This window comes from Podarcis tiliguerta, assembly GCF_965153285.1.
Source record: "Podarcis tiliguerta genome assembly, chromosome: 2".
NCBI classification, from domain to species: Eukaryota; Metazoa; Chordata; class Lepidosauria; order Squamata; family Lacertidae; genus Podarcis; species Podarcis tiliguerta.
In genome coordinates this window covers 99,516,526-99,540,522 of record NC_139535.1, presented here as the reverse complement: position 1 = coordinate 99,540,522, position 23,997 = coordinate 99,516,526, and the positions used below count along the sequence as shown (strand labels likewise).

The 23,997-nt window shown below is 41.3% G+C and overlaps 1 protein-coding gene and 1 long non-coding RNA gene across 7 annotated transcripts in view; one reads left to right on the top strand and one right to left on the bottom strand.

Moving 5' to 3' along the window:
* The window catches only part of PRKCA (protein kinase C alpha), a 195,376-nt gene that overhangs the window by 15,329 nt on the left and 156,050 nt on the right, over nucleotides 1-23,997 (bottom strand). For 3 of the 6 annotated variants that reach the window (XR_014508007.1, XR_014508008.1, XM_083427514.1), the window contains exons 9-15: nucleotides 13,651-13,674; nucleotides 9,817-9,960; nucleotides 8,647-8,820; nucleotides 6,669-6,760; nucleotides 4,943-5,005; nucleotides 3,952-4,090; nucleotides 1,635-1,715 (exon numbers count right to left, since the gene is read on the bottom strand). Coding sequence is in view for 2 of the 6 variants with exons in the window: in XM_083427514.1 (XP_083283640.1) it covers nucleotides 1,635-1,715; nucleotides 3,952-4,090; nucleotides 4,943-5,005; nucleotides 6,669-6,760; nucleotides 8,647-8,820; nucleotides 9,817-9,960; nucleotides 13,651-13,674 (717 nt within the window). In the remaining 4 variants the exon portion in view is untranslated. The remainder of the gene's footprint in view (nucleotides 1-1,634; nucleotides 1,716-3,951; nucleotides 4,091-4,942; nucleotides 5,006-6,668; nucleotides 6,761-8,646; nucleotides 8,821-9,816; nucleotides 9,961-13,650; nucleotides 13,675-23,997) is intronic. The other 3 variants (XR_014508009.1, XR_014508010.1, XM_083427515.1) reach the window with 1 other exon arrangement.
* On the top strand, nucleotides 11,591-23,806 carry LOC310671777. The gene is made up of 3 exons (XR_014508179.1): nucleotides 11,591-11,958; nucleotides 12,190-12,306; nucleotides 23,108-23,806. It is a non-coding gene; the product is annotated as an uncharacterized lncRNA (long non-coding RNA).

Sequence of the window (23,997 nt, the reverse complement as noted above, 5' to 3'; positions counted from 1 at the left end):
GACACCTAACTGCCTGTGCCCAATCTACCTGAATTTGGAAGGCTTTGTCCCCTCAGATGTGTCTGCTATGCCTACATATGTAATCCAATTCTGACAAACAAAACGTTACAGCAGTTTGTTGATTTCCCCATTATAATCAATGGAGAGACATTATAATCAAGGGAGAGAAACAAAGTAACAGTGTTTACAGAGCAAAGGTGTTGTCTGAAGCACTCCAAGGTCCGTAGGCCTTCTATATGAAGCACCCAATCAGGATCTGAAGATTTTTGTTTGTGTGCACACCTCAAGTTTAGATGTTCAAATCTTGGCTTAATAAATCAAGATATGAGTGAGCTTACTGCACACACGCTTATTTTGCTCCTTCCTCTGCACAAGCTGGGAAACAAATCAGGAGGACCCAGTTAGATACAGCTTTCTTTTATATCCAGACTGAAAACCACAGTTAATGGCTTCCACACAAACCAGATTAGGAAGAAAAGTTCCATGGGTTTATGTTGTGGATGGTTCGGATGGTATTAACCATAGTTTCCTGGTTTGGACATAACATGAAGGCATGGTTAGCCATAGCTTCCTGGCTTGCTTCCATGCTCACATGAAGGGAGGAGCAAAAGGACTCTGTCCAGGTACATAAAACTCATTCACACTTCAGCTTACTAAACCAAGATTTGATCATCCGAATGAGGCTTTAGTTTGTGCTGCATTACATAAGGGAAGGGACGCGGTGGCGCTGTGGGTTAAACCACAGAACCTAGGACTTGCCGATCAGAAGGTCGGCGGTTCGAATCCCCAGGACGGGGTGAGCTCCCATTGCTCGGTCCCTGCTCCTGCCAACCAAGCAGTTTGAAAGCACGTCAAAGTGCAAGTAGATAAATAGGTACCGCTCCAGCGGGAAGGTAAACAGCGTTTCCGTGTGCTGCTCTGGTACGCCAGAAGTGGCTTAGTCATGCTGGCCACATGACCCGGAAGCTGTATGCCGGCTCCCTCGGCCAATAAAGCGAGATGAGCGCTGCAACCCCAGAGTCGGTTACGGCTGGACCTAATGGTCAGTGGTCCCTTTACCTTTACCTTTACATAAGGGAAGGTGACAAACTATTTTCAGTCTGAAAGTGGCTGATGATTCCCCAGAAATCCCTAAGTATTGGAGACAAAAGAAGCAGAACTATATAACTACAAACCACACTTTTTGTGCAGTTTTGCTCCTCCACTCCCAGCGATGGAAAACTGCACAGCTTTCAATGGGAAGGCTAGCTCTTAATGGGTTACTGGATCACCTCTTCCATGAGCCAGCAGAACGAAATTAAACCTAACTGATATGTTGCCTTCAACTGAACTTGGCCACTCTGTGTTTGCATTTCTCATTACATACTTAAACGCTATCAGTTTGTGTGCACACAGGAACAGGTTGGTTATTAAGGCTGATGAGCTGTTAGCTATGCAGACAATGTGCATATTATAATCTCGTGACTTGTTTTAACTTTCATAGAGCGTTGGGGGGAAATATGGATTGAACCGACTGAATCTAACAACCCTGCTGTTAATTTCTCTACTAATAAGGCATCTTTCACATTAGTCATTCACCTGGCATCAATGCTCACTCATTGAAGTATTAAATGTAGAAGCACAAACATCCTTACCTGACCAGCTAGCATCTCGTATAACAGCACGCCATAGGCCCACCAGTCGACTGACCTTCCATATGGCTGATAGGCAATAATCTGTGAATTGTAAATGAAGAAACATATGTTTTAAGGTTGATTTTATTATTTTTTAATCAAACATCTAACTGAAATATTCTGTAGAAATAATTTTTATAAACAAAATCAAGATAATGGAAAAATACGGAAGTCATCTACGGAGGGACGCAGTTGGAACAATTGGTTGATTCAGCTTCATGTAATTAACATTTGTATCTCCATGCATTTCACAGGAACAGCTACAGGCAGGCCCATGCAGAACAGGGAGTAGCCAGGTACACTTGCCACAGGCCTCAGAGGGCTGAGCCAGCCGGTGGTGGTGGTGGGGAGACCCGCCAGATTTATGTTGGCATGCCAAGAGCAAGACTCCCACCCCAGGCCTCAGACAACCTCTGCATGGGCCTGGCTACAGGCATCTGTAATGGTGGCAAACTGAAAAGGGCAAGAAATGGCCACAATGTGCAATCATGGGTTGACAACCATGGTTTGCATGAAGTTTTAAAGCTGCAACAAGGAAACCATGGTTAAGACAATATTCTCAACTCTCCAGTTTCTCTGTTTGTTAAGGGGAGAAACTGATGTTGGCAGTATCTTCCTATGAATCAACTCCAGAGGGAAGGCAAGGTAAAACATTCTGATTTTAGCAGGGGCTAAGGAAACAAATCATAGTGAATGCTAACCAGAATTAAGGGTATGTTTGCACTTAATGCTAAACCATGGTTTAGCAGCACATGGATGATTCTCAATAAGCCAACTTCGAATCAGGAGTTAGGAGCTTGTTTAACCATTGCTTGTTTAAAACCAAGATTACATTTTTGTACACAAGCTATGCAGAAGTCAGTATCCTGGCCACAGGGGAGAAAGAGGGAGTGTGCAAGTCTGACACTTCACTTGGGTTTGCTGAGGCTTGTGCATATAACACCTGTTTAAGTATTATGTGTAAACCTACCCTAAGTGGTGTATCTGCACAAGGACTACTGAACATCAGTTATTTGTTTGGTGAAGTAGTTGAGTATGTTAAACAAGGTGTTTCAGTGGAAATTCACATTGCAGACCAGATCTATTACATGCTACTTCAAAAATAAATGTTAGTAAACACTGGTTTGAATGGAAGGGGCCAAGATTCTTTTGCTCTGCTGTAGTAACAGAACTTCATAGGAAGTCAACACTAACACTGAAGCAATTATTGCTTTATTCTGGGGCTTTAAATGCGTTTTTAAAATCTGCAAACCCTAGTTAAAGACATACTAGTTGAATCATCAATGGAATTCTATTCCATTTCACTTCTACAGTATAAATAAAATGCAGAAAAGCAGCCTTACTGTGCTAATGCATGCCACATAAAATGAGAGTGGAAACTGTGTTCACACTTAACAAACAGGTGCTGTCTGAGGCACTAATTGGGAGAATGTGTACTTCAAAGACATAAGTAATTGGGAAGCTGAATTATTCCCTTTCATGATATAAAAAGAAAGTGAGCAGAAAGGTGAGAGCCAAATAAAAAAAAAAGCATTCAGCTCACTTGCTTCACTGACAGAGGAGATGTCTAGATACACAAAATATGAATATATATTAATTCAAGTAAGGATTTACCTGCCTGTAAATAACAAGCCAGTCCTAACTGACACTAATTCAAGATATAACTGTGTGGTAAATTCAGACTTTACTCTTATGGCTGTATAACCTATAAAACTCAAAGAAGCTGGCTGTGTCAATGACTTTTTTTTGGGATAAATGCAGTTGGGTAGCTCTGGCCTAAGAGACATATTAGCAGCTTGGCAAAGTTTTCCTTCACTGTACTTCATTTGTAACTGCCCATCCTATTTGGGCTTGCAGTGCTTCAGGAAGGCCCAGGAGGGTGTGGTTTTCCCCAGTTTGTCACTATGCAGTGTTATGTACTCACCCTGGGCCAGCAGGGGGATACTGTAGATAGTTATGCAAATAAGGGATCGAAAGTGACGTTCAGTGATTGGATAGTTTTAGAAAGTTGTTACAGTAACGTTGTACTGGAGCTCGATATAAGCAGGCTGACTGAACCCTTCAGTTCAGTTCTGTCCTGGCCTGTGAATAAACAAGAGCTGTTTGGAGAATCGCTGCGCTGTCTGATATGTTCACCCACAACCTAACATGCACCATTTTTATCATCATGTGATTATCAGTGAAAGGAATCTGGTACTGGACAGGTTGCTTCAACATGCATTCACAGTTGCCTTGGGGAAATGGGTGTCTGGTGTTTCACATCTCAGATAGCAAGTACCTCAGGTGCAATGTAATCAGGAGTCCCACAGAAGGTCCTCGTTGACACTCCATCAGCCATATTCTCCTTGCACATCCCAAAATCTGCAATCTTAATGTGCCCTTCATGATCCAACATTACGTTATCTAACTTCAGATCCCTATGAGAAATCACACAGCAATTAAAAATCTGAATCCAAACAAGAGGCGACAATGCTCCATGGGCTCCAATGGAAATTTCTATTCCAGTGACACAGGTTCATAGTCTGTGAGTGCTCATGGGTTAGGAGTGAGAATCTCAGGTGCTCAGATACAGTGGTACCTCAGGTTAAGTACTTAATTCGTTCCGGAGGTCGGTTCTTAACCTGAAACTGTTCTTAACCTGAAGCACCACTTTAGCTAATGGGGCCTCCTGCTGTTGCCACTCCACTGGAGCACGATTTCTGTTCTCATCCTGAAGCAAAGTTCTTAACCTGAGGTACTATTTCTGGGTTAGCAGAGTCTGTAACCTGAAGCATATGTAACCTGAAGCGTATGTAACCTGAAGCGTATGTAACCCGAGGTACCACTACCGTGAAACTCCAAGAACTAACTACTGTAACATGTATTGTACTCTGCCGAAAGTATTCTGCCCTCAAAGGGAGTTCAGAAATTTCCACTTATGCAGTATGTATACTCTCATTTTGGAAATTGGAATACATTTGTTTCTTCAGTCTGAATTGTGGCAACTGCTATGGTTATTGATCAGTTTCCAGATACTCAGTTTTATGCTCTAAGGTGGCCAGAATAGACCACATAATCAAGCAATTCAGGGTTCAAATTCCCACTTAGCCATGAAACTCACTAGCTGGGCCTTGGGCCAGTTACCATTTATCAGCCTAACCTATTCCTTCCTGAGAATGCATGCAGCCAACTTCCTCCCGCCCTCATGACTATTTTTTCGCCGGTGGTGACAAACTTTGTTTTTCTGCAGAGCAAACAAAAGTGTTTCTGGGTGCAACTTGAATACTCACCGATAAATGATTCCTTTTTTATGCAGGAAGAACAGCCCCACTGAGATCTCTGAAGCATAGAACCTGCAAGAAAAGGACACCACATTAGATACAGGAATATGAATGAATGAATGAACTTTATTAGGGTCACAGACCAGGATAAAAACAACAACAACATATAAATAAAATAGCAGTTAGGATTTTTTTAAACTGATAAATGTTGGAGCAAATAAGGGCAAAGAAACAAGCATAGGATAAAACATCTGACTAAAATACAAGATTAAACACGGATAATGGATGGATAAAAACTGATAATTAAGACAGATAAGAACTAAAAGCAAATAAAAACATGCAGTTAAAACAACTGTAAGAGTGTAAGAACTAAAAGACTCACAGTTAAAACAACTATAAGAGGCTGCAGAGTAGAAGCCTCTGAAATAGATGACGCTCACAGCATTAGAAACTGATGTGCAAATATGGTTAAAATAGACAATTAAAACAGTGTACAACAATAAATTTAGAAACAATGTGCAACAGTAAACTATCCCAGGGAGTTGACTCAGAGCCACCCATGGAACTGAGTTTGGGGATTTTCATGCCGGACTATTTTGAGTTGGGCGATGGTCTGTGCCTACTGATTTGTACACAGAATCTGGCGACCATCCAGGTCTTCTTCTGATCTTTGTCTAACAGGAGAAAATTTAAGGTGCCCTTCCCTGAATGAGACAGAAAAATGGCCAAACAGCTTAAGGTTACAGTACCCGGACAACCTTATCTTCTACTTGTCAGGGATGTTCGAAGAGTTACTCAAAACTCATTTCACACAGATAAGCAAAGAACTTGAGCCAATTAAAAATTTCCTTTCGGAAAGCTTGAACCTGCTTACCACCCTAACTGAATTGATTTAAGAATCATGGGGTCGCTTTCCCTCACATGACATCTGGGACAGGAATATGTTTTGGAGCTTCCATTGTGGCACTTGCCAAGGAACCGCTGCCTCTACCCATTTTTTGGCTATTTGTGTGCGTGTATGGAAGACTGCTTCTTGTTGTTGTTGTGGTTGTTGTTGTTGGGCTTTATTACAACCAGCAAAATAACTCAAGGAATGTGTCAAGAAAGGAATGTGGCCTGGAGAGTGTCCTATGGGCCAGATAGAGAGGTCTGCATTTGGGCCTGGGCTTAAGGTTCCAGACCCCCATTTTATGTCCTTCCTTGCTCTTTTCAATCCCTCAGGTCTCTCTGGCTGGTTACCGGGGGCCTCATCCTGGAGGGGCCTATGCCCCTTTCTCTCCTGAAGGAGAGTTATCGGTATCAGCCCAGAATGTTACACAAAGCTTAAAAGAAATATAAAACAACCTGACAAAAGCTGTGTGAACAGGAGATAGCATATGTCATATCAGACGATATCTAATTTTTGTGACTGCCACTGTTGCTTAGCTTGTTTAAGAGTCGCACAGGATACAGAGATCCAAGAAATACATTTCCTTGCCAAATGCTCAGTGACTTAATTACACGAAGATAACGGAAATGACTGGCGCCTAGAATGTTAATTGTTCTGAGCAGTTCACAAATCTGCGTAATACTGACGAGCTTTTGGAAGCCAGAGTTACTGCGCAGGGTTGCCAATGACACACCCTAGTAAAGGGGGCAGGGTGGGGATGGGAAGGAGAGAGGACAAATATAGCCCTAGAACAAAATATTAAATGACAACTCTGATTTGAAAATGAACAGAGAAAGAGACACTCACACGGCTTGAGGCTCCTTGAATTTTCCTACTTGCTGGATATGATACATGAGGTCACCGCCATTCACGTACTCCATGACAAAATATAGGCGATCCTAGCACACAACGTGAAAGCAAAAATATATATCAGGCAGCAGAGACCTGTCACTATGAAATTGTTAAGAGAAATCTTAAGCAGATCTACACTGAACACAAATCTGTATTATTATAACACAGCAGCACAGACAAGTCATGTAACAATATCGTATAGCTATAATAACGCCAATGCTCTTCTGTTCAGTAGACAAACTCATATTGGCTTTTCATAATGATATTTGATTATTGAGCCTGTCACTGAGGGGGTGGGTGGGAGCCTTTCCCCCCCCCAATCATTATTTCTGAGACAAAATAAGGAACGAATAAATTGATATTGCAGTGTTGACTTTAATTTCCCTAAATTTCTGTTTTTTACAGAAAAATAAATGGAACCAGTGCCAGATATAGGGCAGGGTGGGCTGTTCACCCACACAAGGTGCCCAGCTGGGGGAGGGAGAGAAAATCCAATTTAGTGTCACATAGAAATGGTTAAATTTACTTCCCAATTACAGAGCTACCCTTATGACATCTTTTCCTTATGTCTATTAATTGCTTCATCAACAGTCAAACAGTTTGAAGTATATTTAGAACACACTGTACCAGAAACTCATTAATTTAGCATTCCTATTCTAGGTTTTATACATTCGTTTTTATTCCTTTGCCACAGCATCATTAATTTACTGTCCAGTAGCTTATTATTTTTCTTTTTTCTTTTTTTAGAAAAAGAAATTTCTTTTCATTGTTTTGAAGTGGATGCCCCCAGCAAATTTCATTATTTTAATTAATGTGGGCAAATCACAACTTTCAAGATTTATTTTGGGGTTGCGTGATAGAGATATATCTCTTACAAATCTCGCTATTAAATTAAAATTTTAAATAAGCATTACACCGCTTTACTGCATGTGCTTACTCAATGACACGTTCCAATCTTTTGTGCAGAAATAGGGTTCCCTTCCCATTCTTAATTCTATAATGCTTATTTCCTTTATTACAAATCCAATTCCATCCGGGAGAATATGGAGTGAAATACAGAATGTCAGAATGAAACCGTAATTCGTTCAAGGTTGTAGCTCAGAATGGCATCTGAGAAATTGGTCAGAGAATAAAGTGACAGAGTTCCCTGAAGTCTGGTGCATGGTCACTTGTAAGCTCAGCCTGTGAACTGTCTTCACTGAAAAACATTATAAAAACTCTGCCTGTGCTATTAGTTCTGGAACAGCCATTTCGCACATGCTGATCACCCATTGACACCCATCATGTAATGAGTGTGTGCATGGATGAACTGACTAGTTTTCTTGCGCATCATCAGTTCAAGTTAAACTGAACATGCATGAGAAAGCCAACGATGAGTTTTATAAGTCTGAAATATCTACTGCAAAGGTTCTAGAGGCAGTCATTTCTAAGCAAAGTTGTTAGTTGTTGCTTAAGGCTTATGTCAGGAAAACACTTGTCATATGGCAAGCCTAGTTCAATGACAAAATGAAGAGGATGGGATTCAACCAAATTGTTCCATGCATGGACCAGAGTCTTCTCACACAATGAGGCTTCCGTCTCTCTACTCCCCCTGTGTACCCCACACCCCTAAATCTGCTCTGGCTGGTTGGGGAACGACAGAACAGGTCTAGGGTGTGTGGAGGGGGGGCGGGAAAGTCTTGTTGTGTGAGTGGCCCCTGTTCCATGCATGCATACAGCACCTTGCGGTATGCTCAATTCCACCTAGAGCCTGTATATTCAAAACTCTGTCCTTATGTTAACTAAATTATCATTACCATATAAATCTCAAAGAGCTCAGAAGTTTGTTGTGAATGTTACTGAAAGACAGTGCCAAGAGTGGTGACCTTGGCAGACAACTGAATAGCCGCAGGAGTCAGAAGAAATCAGGGTCACCCGTGAACATGTGACGTACCACAGTCTGGAAGCAAGAATGAAGCTGGGTTAGGAAGGGAGGCTTGTCCTGCAAGGCTAGAACTCTCTTTTCAACCATGGTACACTCTACATCATCATCCTGAATCACCACATCTTTTTTCAATATTTTGACTGCATACAGTTCTTCTGTCCCTTTTCGTTCTGCCAGCATCACCTGCACAAAGGAGAGGGTGAAAAATTTGATGGCCACAAGAGACAGGTTATTTCTTATAAAAATCTATAGACAAGCAGCCCTGGTGATTTGTCTCCTGCTCTAAGGAAGTGCAGTCAAATTCTTATTAAAATCTTACTGTTCTACAATGAAGCTATGCTACACAATCAGTTTTGTAAATATATATATATAAGGAACTGCATCAGATCTCAACAGCCAATTACATCTCCCAGGAATATGTACATATTTTTTGATGTAGAGATTACATCTTCTTTTATTAAACACCATTAAATAACAGAACAATAGCAGGTTGCTTAGTGGCTAATAGCTGAACTAGAAGACCCTCCTACTCTTGTAAATTCAAATTTTAATCATAAAGTCGCATGGCCATCTCTAGAATGGCTCTTATGACTTTAAGGAATGGTCTGCAGCATTTTCAGCCATTAAGCAATTAAAGATGCATCTCATTCAGAAATGAAAAAAAAAAAGGGGTTGAGCTATTATCCTCCTTTCTCAAATGTTGGCAGTGTGGACTCCCATATGCATGATGTTGAGCTGTTCACTAATGTTACTTTTCTTAGGTGAGGTCTTGAATACAGATGCTATTTGGAATCAGGCACCAGGCAAGGAATTATGACATGTGAGGGCACTCGGTGCAGTTAAGAGCAGTTATTGAATTCTTCACCATCCAATACAATAATGGATTGAGAACTCGCATTCCCTATTTTATACTCACTCTGAGCACAACAGCACACCTACGAGGATATTAAGTCTGCTTTTCTGGAGACACATGCCCAGTTACTAATTCTGTTTAGCACAGTTCTTCCCTTTATCAAAGATTGGGGACACTGACTCTCTTCCTTCATACATTCAGTATTCCTCCGTTTCCTTTAATAGTTGTTGCTCCCCCCCCCCCGCCCCTGTGTATTATTAATTTGAGTAAAACACAAAACCCCATTAAAATAAGGCACATGAGAAGAAATCATCAAGGCTTCCTACCTTCCCAAAACTCCCCTTTCCAAGCACCATGAGAAAGTTGAAATCTGTCAGCTTAACCTGATCAAGGTTATTGGATGGTAAACTACAGCTCCGGTCTTCAATTGGAGATATGACTTTGTTAGCTGAAGGTCCAAGTCTGGCTTTCTAAATAAATAAAGAATATAGCTGTAAGGTTTGCACTTTGCTTTCAAAGCTATGATTCTGACCCTTGTGCAATGAGAGAGGGAGTAGGAATGAGAGTACTAGCTGCATCCTCATCACACTCCATGAGTTGGAGGGCTAACTTCTGAAGTGGGAGCCTTTTCTACTCAAAGGTAAAGGACCCCTGGATGGTTAAGTCCAGTCAAAGGTGACTATGGGGTTGCAGCACTCATCTCACTTTCTGGTTGAGGGAGTTGAGGTTTGTTCACAGATAGCTTTCCATGTCATGTGTCCAGCATGACTAAACTGCTTCTGGCACAACGGAACACTGTGATGGAAACCAGAGCGCACAGAAATGTTGTTTACCTTTCCGCTGCAATGGTACCTATTTATCTACTTGCACTGGCGTGCTTTTGAACTGCTAGGTTGGCAAGAGCTGGAACAGAGCAGCTGGGACAGAGCCTGAACCAGGCAAATGCCTGCATGGGATTAATCTGAAGGTTTGTTCTCAGAGAAGGAACTGCACAAAATATTCCATAAGCACAAATTCAAATGACCCATTCCAACAATATTGTGGGTATTGTTATAGGTGGCAATAATCTGTGGGACTAGATAGAAGCGACTTCTCTCACCTGGTTAAGAACACCCAAGAGAACAACATCAAAATAAATTATTACCTTCAAGCCAAAATCCCTCAAATCAATTGATTTGAGAGCTTCCCTTTCAAAACATGAAGAGTGTCCTTAATAAAATTCATGCATTTAATATGTTGCAGGGTATACAAAACATTTTGAAATGTTTCAGTTGAAATATGCTCTTCATAGTGATGTTTTTCACAACATGTGACATGCTTTTTTGGAAAGAAAGTCTTTACTCTCAACGGACAGCATATTATAGCATCCCACATTACGAGACTTACATTCTGACCAATTACCACCAACAAATTTGATTTTCAATCAAAACATTGTTCTCAGTGGGAAAAATATTGTTGCACTCAAAGCATTTGTCATGAGATGTTTATGATTTGCAAATGCATCCTTTAGGGTAAATAAAATTTAAAAGCAGCAATGAACAGTTCTTTGTATAAGCTGCTTTCCAAACCACAGAATGTTAAGACAAGGAGAATTCAAAGACTTATCTCTTAAGGAAAATCTCTCCCTAAAATATAACTAGCTTGGGCTACAGTTAATGAATTCATTTTGTTAGCACCAAAATTTGCACCTGCACAATAGAACAGTCTCTTCTCTCAGTCTGTGCCCCCTGTACCCCACAAACCTGCTCCAAAGGGTTAGAGAAACCTCTACAAAAACCCTAGGAAATTTCCCCAGATCTTCCTTGTCATTTTTGTGCCTAAAATTAACATCCAATCATTTTAATAAAGAAGCATGAATACTGGGGTTTTCTAGCTGCTTCAAAAAGTCCCGCCCCGCCCCACCCCCCGCAAAAAAATTACAGCCAAAGGTGATGTGTAGAGTCAGAAATGCTTCAACAAATTTCCACTGTATCATTTCAGTAATAACTTCACTGGCAACATCAATTGGTTAAATGTAGTATACTCCTCATAAGTGGCATACAGAAAATCAACTGAAAATCAAGACTTTTACCAGAACAGAAAATTCTTAGAACTGTAAACTCAGATTTGAGTGTTTTATGCCCAAGTCAAATTAAGATGATAGATAGATTTATACAGGGGCTTAAAATAATAATAAAAACAACAACAACAGTAAGTAAAGAGTAGCCCCTATGACTTGAATAAAAGGTTGTGTTTAAAGCCACAACCACTACACTAAAAGTCAGTGAATCCTCACACCATGTCATAATGGCAATTATGGTGTTATCCATATACCATCATCCAAATCTCTGGTTGACCTCTTACAGAGGCTTTGTACAGATGTTAAAAGGCATAAGGGACAATACTGAACCCTGCAAACCCCCACAGCATAATCATCACAAGGTTGAGCAGCTGTGTCCCAGTGCTATGCTCTGGCAATGATCCTGCAGGTAGGAGTATAACAGAGCCGTTCCAGGAGAATATCATAGTATCAAAAGCCATTCAGAGGTCAAGACGAATAAACAGTTATCATTCCCCTGATTTAAGGAATCAACCAGGGTGATCAAGTCTGTTTCAGCGCTAAACCCTGGCCTGAAACCAGATCAAAATGGATCCAAGATATCGGTAAGAACACAACGATAATAAAGAGTGTAATCCTCTCCCACTTATTTTTGCTACAGAGTTCAGTGGAACCAGGACTGGATACAAAATCTGGAGGAATTTGTAAAGGTAACTGACAAGACAACAGGTAATACTGGGGGACATGTCTTACATTGCTAGAAGATCTACAAAAGGAGGTAGGAAGCTTTAATTTCCATCTAGACAACCCACTCCCAATTATTGGGGACGGCCAATCATCATTCTCCAAACACAAGGTTCTTGCCTGAAGCGCTAGCTATTTTTTTTTTTTTACATATTGGAGCCAAATTGCAGAATATGAAATATCACAATACCTAAAATTAATTATATGCCTAGGACACAGAGTATGATAATTACTGCATTATAGCATATGCCTCATATTACTCCAGGCAGAAAATATTATTTATAGTGTGTATCCCAAGGCTGGCTCCTGAGCTTTGAACTGAGGTTGAAAAGAAGCAAGCATCCTATCAGTCTATCAAACCTGACACAGTACATCCATAAGATGGGAAATAATCCCAAGGGGTTTTAATTGAGTTTCAACATAATTTATTAGGACAAGGACCTTCACTTGAATATTTTTCATAGCCGTCCTCCTTTTTTAATAAGAAATCAATATATGAAACAGATTTTTAGCCCAACACAAAAATCAATAAAGGTCAAATTTTCAGATTTATTTTATATATCTTTTTGTGGTATTGGTTATGAAGAACTCAGAGAGCTTTTAAGCCTCTGAATCACAATATTCTGTCACGCTGTATCACAAGCCAAATCTCACCATGCAATATGCAATGCATGCTGAATAGACTTCAGGCAGAATACCATGCAATGGACTTACTCTGCCTTAGCCAGAGAAGGTGCTATAGGTAGACATTTAAACAAGGAGAAAAAAGTTGTGTTCAGTATAAAACTCAGAACACTGCTTTTGCCCTTTGGATTTTCATGTTAATGTTTCAGAAACCAGTGCTTTCTGAAGAAGCAAAATACCACTGGAAAATATACACTTTGCAGTCTGATACCATTTCTGCTAATGGTGGGGTACACTCATAGTCCTCCCCTGGTTCAGCAGCACTTATTAGGATCGCTGATTTCCTCATTCCTCTGCATAACACAACTGGGCTTTCAAATTTTAAGCCAAGAGAACAGAAGGAGCAAAGACTGTTCTGGTCTCCTTTCAGGCATGCAAGACCTGTGCAAATTGGCTGGGGAGCTTTTCATTGCACATAGGATCCTACTTTAAGTGCAAGCCAAAGCAGGTTAAAACTATACATAAAGCTGCCCAGGAGATAATTATCGGAATCTCTTTTTTGATGATTTGTCTTTATTAGAAACTCATCTTGCATATTGACACTACACATGTTAATATCTTTTAGTAAGACTAAACGAAAAACCCACAGACAAACTTCAAATGCAGATTTCAAATGGAAATTAGTTGCACCACGAAGAGGGTAGAAAAATCCCAAGACATGCACGTAGTCTTACTTTCTTTGGTTTGGACGCACCTTATCTTGGACCTTTCTTTTACCCTGTAACCACAGGCAAGTTATTACTTTTGGACATTGAACGAAACCACTATAATTCTATAAGCAAAAAACAAACAAACCCCAGTCCCACCTGGTACAATTATAGGGGGTTCCATTCACTATCTACTCCACAACTCTCTTTGGGTTTTACCTGCAAGTACTTTATGGAGAGCATTCCTTCACAGAGAACTATCAAGAACATACCCTCCCAACTCAACAGGAGGAGAAAAGTGATCATAGCCCAGTCCTCATGCTTTCTCTGCCAGCAATTCAATCCTTAGAAGGTTATGTACCAATAGCACTGCCACAAAACATGTTAGCTTGTCTTCATGAAAAAAACAGGAATGGGTATCTTCAGAAGTATATCTTCAGAAACTGATATGTTTTTTTCCTAATTTGTGGATTTCACAATTTCAAGAATTGTGTCTGCAGATTCATTACAGACTAGAGGGAGGCTGAGCAGGGTGCTTTCCTGAATTCAAAAGCAAAATCTGTTATACTCAAGCAGAGAAGTAACCATGGTTGCATCCATACCATACATTTAAAGCACTTTTCCAAGTTATGGCTTCACCCAAAGAATCCTGGGAACTGTAGTTTGTTAAAGGGGTTGGGAATAATAGCTTGGAGACATACTGCAGAACCCAGGACTTTTTTGGGGAGGAAGAGCCATGACTGTTAACAGTTGCAAACAGTTCAAAATTGAGCTATTAACTTCAGTGGCAATCACACTTCATCCATTGCTCCGAAACGTCTCTCACACACCCTTGTTTATTTCTACACAAAATCTTCTGGGTTCAGTTTAAAGTAACTATAGTCTGGTATTGCATCTTGTCTCCAAACCATGATTTGAACCTGCAGTTTGATGTGGGTTTGCAAACCATGGTTTAGAGGTTGGCTCGAACCACAAATTTGCCTCAGCAAATTTTACCTCAGCAAACAATGCTTAGCAAAAAACAAAAAGCAAACAAATAATAATAAAAAACCCAGTAAGTGGAAGAAGGAACCCATGGACAAGAATGGGAAAGCACTTTGCTTTTGTGCTACATTTTAATTAAACCTATGAGTCACACTACAACTAACTGCAAATAGTAGCAGGACTACTATCTGGTCCATTTGAGAAGGCACAGTATGCCTGTTGTCATAGCAACATGTTTAAGACAATCTCGAAGGAGCTCTCTTGCCTGCCTTCTCTTCAGTACACAGAAAACATGAAAAATGGTTTATGTGTGTGTTTTCATCTAATGCACTGGAATATGAACCTATGTTTTCTGTAGTTTCTTTTTGGCGAACAATCACTTCAACGTCATCCTGCAGTTGATCCCTGCATTGCAGGGGGTTGGACTAGATGACCCTCGGGGTCCCTTCCAACTCTACAGTACAATGATTCTAGACTTATGTGACATACATCTCTGCGGCTCACTACAAATTACTACTCTCAGCTCAGGAAGGCTTAGGAGATATAAACAGTATGTGACCAATGCAGCAGAGCCCATGCAGATTCCCCAAAATGTTATTGAGCTTTGAGGAAGAGAAATCAGAATTTGTTTATGTCCCTGCTGTTGATTTAAAAACAGAGCGAGGGATATTATTATTATTATTATTATTATTATTATTATTATTATTATTTATACCCCGCCCATCTGGCTGAGTTTCCCCAGCCACTCTGGGTGGCTTCCAATTGAATGTTAAAAACAATACAGCATTAAATATTAAAAACTTCCCTAAACAGGGCTGCCTTCAGATGTCTTTTAAAGATAAGATAGCTACTTATTTCCTTCACATCTGAAGGGAGGGCGTTCCACAGGGCGGGCGCCACTACCGAGAAGGCCCTCTGTCTGGTTCCCTGTAACCTCACTTCTCGCAATGAGGGAACCGCCAGAAGGCCCTCGGTGCTGGACCTCAGTGTCCAGGCAGAACGATGGAGGTGGAGACGCTCCTTCAGGTATACAGGACCGAGGCCGTTTATGGCTTTAAAGGTCAGCACCAACACTTTGAATAGTGCTCGGAAACGTACTGGGAGCCAATGCAGATCTCTCAGGACCGGTGTTATGCAGTCCCGGCAGCCACTCCCAGTCACCAGTCTAGCTGCTGCATTCTGGATTAATTGTAGTTTCCGGGTCACCTTCAAAGGTAGTCCCGGGATGGGTGCCTTAGCTATTCTCTTACTAATAACCAGCCTCTCTCTCTGTGTGTGTGTGTGCGCGCGCGCACATGTGTTCAGCCTAGGAGCCAAGACAACAAAAAGAAGGAAATGGCTGCTACTTGGTAAAGATGAGCTGAAGGGAGAAAGACTGGGCTAGATGAAGTAACAGGAGGAATGCCATAGGAAAGGAGTAAAATAACAAGTTTCTGGTTGAAACCACCAAGTGAGGAAGGAGATCATCAGGTGTAGCACTCTCAGAATTCCAGCTGTTCCCCACAGCAGTCTAGGAATACAACTGTGCTCTATCTTCGGCACCAGGAGGGGATAAAAGGATGCAAAACAGGGGTGGCCAACATGGTGCCCTCCAGATGTTGCTGGACTACAACTCCCATGACCTCTGACCACCGAGCTGTGATGGCTGGGGCTGAGGGGAGTTGGGAATTTCAATGCCCGCGATCCACGTTTGCTATCCCTGGTCTAGAATGATGAATGGCAGGGATAGGCATTATCATCTTGAGGACTTCAGTCCCTGTTGAAAGTCATTGGTTCAGGGGCTGCACACCAGTAGGGAGCAGAGCAGGGCTGGAACCACAGGTGTGTCCCTGTCTTTCTTTCTGCCACCCCTTTTTTCTCTTCCTGCTGCCCTTTTTTGCCACTCCCATAAAATTAGGCCAAATATGCTGAGGGAGTGAGCAGGTTGCCCAACCCTGCTCTACTGGGAGAGAGTGGAGTTGTTCACATGACAGGGAGGAGTCCATAGGGATTGAGCACTGCAACTAGGAACTGCCATCCTAGGTAATCATTGGACATTAGGCAAGGTTTTTTTTTGTTTTGTTTTGTTTTAAGTTCACAGATCTTCCCTACCCAGAAGCCTCTTTTCAAGCCCGTGTATCTCCCTGGACACCCAGGATAATACCAGTTTAAGTATTAAAGCAGCAGTCTATGTTATTTTCCTGCTATGCTTTAATGTATATGGAGGGAGAGATAGAATGTGTGTTAAACATTTCCCCATTGACATTAAAAGTGGAACTTTAAAAAAATCAATTCCTTTTGCCCGGATTGCATACTGTGCCTTTAAGCATTAGGAAGAGAAATGTTCCTGAATCAGATTAATGAGTCTCTCGGAATGCTTCACTCACTGTATTGCTGCTTCTACCACAGAGTAAGAAGACAAATTATAGCTTAAAGCAGAACAGAGACTACCTGCAGCATTATATGCTACATATAAAAATAATGGCATGAAATCACAATTATGTGGTCTGCAGTAATAAACAAACAAACACATAAATAAATGTATGCAGTTCTAATTTCTTACATTAGGATCCCAACAACCTGATTTAATTCTTAAGAGATGTTTAAAAGGACTTGCTGCGTATTTGCTTTGTTATAGTAATGCACTACTGCCCTCCTGTGGTTTGCAAATTTAAAGGAAACTTATTATACTCAGTTTAAAATTACAGACATGTGTGCACACACAAACAAACACACTTTTGTGTATTGTATATCTGAAGTATCATAGCGGTAGAATCCATCATGCCAAGGAAACCTGTAGACAAAGTTGTTTCATATTACTTCCTGCAACAGTATTTGCAAAAGTCAGTCTTCAGAAGCAATTCACTGACTACTTAGGTAAAAAAAGATAAAGGTAAAGGACCCCTGAACGGTTAGGTCCAGTCAAAGGCAACTATGAGGTGCTGCACTCATCCCACTTTTCAGGCCAAGGGAGCTTTCCGGGTCATGTGGACAGCATGACTAAACTGCTACTGGCGCAACGGGACACTGTGATGAGTGCCAGAGTGCATGGAAATGTCGTTTACCTTCCTGCCACAGCGGTACCTATTTATCTACTTGCACTGGTGTGCTTTCGAACTGCTAGGTTGGCAGAAGCTGGGACAGAGCAACAGGCGCTCACCCTATCACATGGATTCGAACCTCCAACCTTCCGGTCGGCAAGCCCAAGAGGCTCAGTGTTTTAGACCACAGCGCCACCTGTGTCTACTTACCTGGCTACTTACAATATAATGGGTCACCCACATTCATGGGTGATTGAAGGTTGATTGGAGGTGGAGGAGAAGAAATAAAGAAGCAGCAATCTGTGAAAGGCATTTAAACAGACCTTCTTTTGAAAGGAGCATGTCCTACCATGTATCTCATAAAACTAGCATGGATAGGATAGTTCAAATGTCTTTTGACCCCTTATCCAGGGAGATTGCCATGGAAAAGTCATCTACTGATTGCCCAGCAATTGTATAAGGTAATTGGTCTCCCTTGTGGGCAAAGGTGCCAACTCTTGGGGCCCTGGCCCCTTTGGCCCTCCCTCAATAAAATATGTAGGGATGTTGCCCCCCCCCAATATTTTCTGCAAGTTGACACCCCCTCCCCTCCTGCCTCCTGCCCTCCCTTGGGCAGCCACCTCACCGCTAACTGGGCACCGCCCTCTTTTCCCAAGCCATGATTTAGCTTAACATGTGGACGCGGGTGGCACTGTGGGTTAAACCACAGAGCCTAGGACTTGCTGATCAGAAGGTCAGCAGTTCAAATCCCCACGACGGGGTGAGCTCCCGTTGCTCAGTCCCTGCTCCTGCCAACCTAGCAGTTCGAAAGCACGTCAAAGTGCAAGAGGATAAATAGGTACCGCTCTGGCGGGAAGGTAAACGGCATTTTCATGCGCTGCTCTGGTTCGCCAGAAGCGGCTTAGTCATGCTGGCCACATGACCCGGATGCTGTATGCCGGCTCCCTTGGCCAATAAAGCGAGATGAGCGCCACAACCCCAGAGTTGGCCATAACTCGACCTAATGGTCAGGGGTTCCTTTACCTTTACCATGTGGACTAGGTCTATGTTGTCACCAAACTAAAAGATTTAGTGCCACCTGCAAACCTGGCCACCTCACTGTTCAAAACCCTAACTCCAAATCATTTATGAACTAGTTAAAAAGCATTGATCTCAATACAGTTCTTTGTGGGACCCCACTGTTTACACCTCACTTTTGCAAGGAATGTATAACATTCCCATTCTCCCCCTAACGCTTAGATTTTCCCAGATCTGCATTGGTCCTTCTGCCTAACTTTCAGCAAGAGAGAAAAATTCAGCCAATGTACATTCTCCATGAAAAATAAAACCTCAAGGGAGATTAAACATGAAAAGGCAGAACAAAAGTCTTATCAAAACGATCATGAACTATTTCTTTCTAACTCCCATAAGGAGCATCTCCACACCCACCATTCACAACCCAGACACTGAGGTCCAGCTCTGAGGGCTTTCTGGCGGTTCACTTTCTGGTCACCTCACTGTGACAAGTGAGGTTACAGGGAACCAGGCAGAGGGCCTTCTCAGTAGTGGTGCCCACCCTGTGGAACGCCCTCCCATCAAACGTCAAACAGATAAACAATTATATGACTTTTAGAAGACATCTGAAGGCAGTCCTGTACAGGGAAGTTTTTAATGTTTGAAGTTTTATTGTGTTTTAATATTTTGCTGGAAGCTGCCCATAGTACCTGGGGCAACTCAGTCAGATGGAGTGGCATATAAAGAATAAAATCATCATCATCATCATCCACCCCCAAAAGGTAGGGTGTCTAGTCTACCTTCCTTGACTAACAGGGCTTTTGATAAGTTCTATTTTCATCTCTTGTCTGAACTATTTCAAGACTCAGGGCCAAAACCTGAGTCCCACAAGTGATATAGATTCAAAGCTGCACTGTTTTTCTGTATTTATTTTTTACTCAGATCTGCATTATTTTGAGATTGATCTAAGCAAGATTCATATATATAATCTTTGTGTTTCATCAATTTATTCTGATAAGCAGGAATGCTGGTCAGCAGGATTGCATCAAAAGACCTTAGGATTTTTAATTAAACTGTGAAGGCAGAAGCCTTGAATGCAGAGTAAAGGGTTTTAATTTCCTCAAGTTAATTATCAGAAATCCCTCTGATGTATTTCAACCTTTTTCATAAACTTGCAACCAATTGAAGCTTCTTGTATTTAGTCTTTATTTGCTCTTGTAAAAGTGGAGGTTACTGAAAGCAAAAATGTAACGGAAGAAAATGTCATGGGAAGACGAATGCCAGGGACTTTTTTGTGTTTTTTTAAAGCTTTTTACCACAGCTATAAGTTTTAAAAGCAACACAAAATCCTTCTGATTAAGAATACTGTTAATTTGAACAATACAGAATGTTTGGCATGGTTTAGACACAGAAATTCTTTGTTATATTATGCAAATAACAAAACGAGTATGAAATTACAAGCTAATATTCAGGATCTAAGGGAAGCAGCTAACATATTTTAAATTTAGCTGCCTGTTTGTAGGACTACAGTTTTAAAGCACAGGCAAACCTTCTTTCAGAAATGCAGTTCTGCAGGGAACAGATTTTTCCAGTATATTTTAAAGCATGCACACACACACAGAAGTACTCACAATAGCTGTAATCTCACTGGAAATGACTTCCTATCTTCCAGCACCAGATTAAGCCCCTTTTATTTCCCCTGTTCTTTTAGTGTTTATATTTAGACTTATTTTAGCCTGGATATTCATTTTACTCTGAGGCTAAGTTGCTTCAGGTTGTGCCCATTGATTTCCCTCCGCTGACATCAGCGTAAAGTGAAGGAAGGTGAATTTTGCAAACTTCTTCTCGATGTGACCCTTAGCACCGTTTAAAGTAAAATAAAATAAATGAATAAATTATATTCCACATCAAGTACAGCATAGGCGAGAAATATCTATAAATGCAAGGGGGGGGATAAATAAATATGTTGTAACGGTCAGCTTGTTAGCAATTTCAAGTCACTTATGTGTGATGCTTCATCATATATTTATAGATAGGCTTTGGGGTTTTAACATTGTAATGGGGGGGGGGGAGGAAATGATCCTATTATATATATAAAAAATGAAGTCCTCTTCTGAAGATACTTTTCTATAGCAAAGACCTGCTTTTTAATACACAAACACACAGGGCCAGATTTAGTTTTGATGAGGCCCTAAGCTACTGAAGTTAATGGGGCCCTTTATATGTCCAGTTGTCCTTTGTCGCTGTTTTTTGTGTTGAATATATGCTATATGGTAATTTATGGACCTAATAGGTATCTAAAGCCATTTGATTTGTTTTTTTATGTTATATTTTGGAAATGTACATTCAGGGGTTTTTTCCTTTAAATTTTTTTGGGGGCCCCCAAGAGAGTGGGGCCCTAAACTATAGCTTGTTATGGTTATAGCTTGTAAATCAGGCACTGCACACACAGACTCTTTAAAAAGTAAAACTGAATCCAATGTTGTGTGAGTGAAGTTCTACTCAGACAAAAACCTGCAACTTGATCTCAGGGACCACTGTGCAAAATTTGGTTATGATATCTTAAGAGGTGTTGAAATGCATAGTGAACAAGCAACTTTCTAAAGCTTTTAAGTCAGGTACAGGCAGAAGAAGAAGAAGAGAAGAAGAGTTTGGATTTGATATCCCGCCTTTCACTCCCTTTAAGGAGTCTCAAAGCGGCTAACATTCTCCTTTCCCTTCCTCCCCCACAACAAACACTCTGTGAGGTGAGTGGGGCTGAGAGACTGTGACTGGCCCAAGGTCACCCAGCAGCTGCATGTGGAGGAGCGGAGACACGAACCCGGTTACCCAGATTACGTGACTACCTCTCTTAACCACTACACCACACTGGCTCTCCTCCGGCAAACTCCGGTCCTCCAGATGTTTGGGACTACGATTCCCATCATCCCTAGCTAACAAGACCAGTGGTCAGGGATGGTGGGAATTGTAGTCCCAAACACCTGGAGGGCTGGAGTTTGCCTATGCCTGCTTTAAGTGGATGAGCAGCAATAACTAATATTAGAAGATTCAATGCATCCTAAAGAGGTGACACATATGAACTGGGATCTGAATTTTGGAAAGCAAAAAATAACCCTGGAAAGAAATGTTGTGGATGCAAATGAAACAATTTAAAAGGAGAAAATTACCTTGAAGAAGGCAATATGTACTTGGAATACTGAAAATGACAGAAAAGGATGGAGGGAGCCTGCCTTGCTACAAATGGGAGAGCGAACCAAAACAAGAATAATGAGTTGCAACAGATTTATGGCAGCAGCAATGTAGGAAACACCACTTATTTTTGAAGGGATAGCTGAGAGCCCAGCAAAAATCAGTAACTTCACCTCCAAATAGCAGACACAATGCATGGCATTGCCCTTAAGCAAAAAGGGGAAAGTACATCATTAATGAAGGAAGCAAAACATACTCCTATCTGCATAAATTGTCATTTACCTCAATACACAGCACCATTTGACAGATGGAATCATTGACCAAGACAGCGTTCCCAGCCTACCATCTGCCTGTTAAAGGTATCCATTTGAGAACAGCAATAGGTTTAATGAGGCTTGCATGCAAGGATAACTTGCTGATCTCTGGGGGAGGGAGAAAATATGAATAAAATAGTGATATAGTGCAATTCTATATACTGTAATTTTATGGAGGTGTGGCAATGAGAGAAACCTTAAGAGGGAGCACCATGTTTCTCATGCAGTGAGGTAGAATTGTGTAAATCTCCACCTACAAACATATATATTCATCCCTATTAACATAGGGTGCTTCCAGTTTGAATCATGGTGGGTTCTCCCCTCAAAAAGTATCTCCCACTCATTCATGCCCTCTGGCACTTTTGCCTGAATGCCCCTCTCACACTGCCATGCAGCATTACATTTTTTTGAAATCTGTATATATATATTTACCTAATTTAGAAACAGCAGTTGTTTGTGAATGACAAAGCACAGCAGGGCAGAGAGTAGATGGGCGAGATCCCTTCTGAAACTTGAACTTTGTAAGTTCTGAGCAGGACAATGCCAGAACTGACTCAGCGACAGCCATGCCAATTTCATAAAAGGCCATGTTATACATTGACTTTTTGTGCCTTTTTTAATATTTGTGCTTCTTGTTCACAGACTCATTCCTGCTAGTTAGCACACACTATGTGATCCATCATCTTATATGTGGCACAGCCGTGTACTACACTGCTTGCTTGCTAAAGGGCGAGGGAATCATCATAAAGAGTTATTTATGGCAGCTCTGAGTCACCTACCTCTTGCGAGGTGAAAACTGAGGAGTCTTACTTATTTATAGCCAAGACTTGTACTGATACATTCTGCTGGCCTTTAACATGAAACTGTGGTAAAGATAGTTTAAAATTAGACAACACAGAAGCACATCACCCGTGATGAACAAGACCGTAACGGCTAACCCTTCCCCCACAAACCACCACCTTTTCCGGTGCTTCGGCCTGAAGCCAATCTTGTTCTGTTCCAAGGTTCCTGAATAACCCTAGGGAAGCATTGGCAAGGGCAAGAGCAGCACCAGATTCTGAAAGAACTTCAGTGCAGAACCTCGGCGACAGGGAGAGAGTGATGTATGCAAATGCTCCTCCGTGGTCTTTGCTTTCCTTGCGGGCTGCAGTAAAATTACTTATATATCACTACTACCAATTGTATGACCGTATCACCATAGTTCTTTATTTAGGGGATTTAATGCATTGCCTCAGTGCAACAAATGCAAACCGTTTGTTATTTTGCCCACTATGAGCTGCTCCATCCATTTCATGATTCAGGAGGGCCATAATAATGTATGCAGCTAGATTCACATTACTGTGTGTACACTCACGCCCCGGTTTTGCCACATTCGTGATTGTGTATCCGTCTCATTATGATGTTCATCACATCATAATGAGATGTGAGAACACTGTACTAAGCACTGGCTATTCACTAAATGGGCAAGATCCAATGTTGCGCAAGTAGACACGATGGGACTCCCCTCTTTCCTCTCCTAGGCCTGCTCTTGAGAAGGTCCCCCAACCTTCTCAAATTATTTTTGAGGGTATGCTGGGGTCTCTGGGGGAGAGGACAAGGAGTCTCATTTGCACAAGTGGAAAGTTATTGTGCAAGCAAGATGACACAATTGTGTATTATGCAATAAAAGCCAATTGTTTCTGAAGAGATGCTCCACTGGAAGAGGTAACCACCTGCTTCTTAAGGAGATCATCATGCCACGATGAATGAAACATCCTCTTTGTAGCCCATGAGCTAAGAGACCATCATTGTTGAGATATTTGACTTCTTGTATTTTCAGTTTAGTTCATTAGCACACAGATTTTTCTAAAGAAGCACAGAGTAAGAATAAATGGACAGTTCTTCTTCTTCTTAC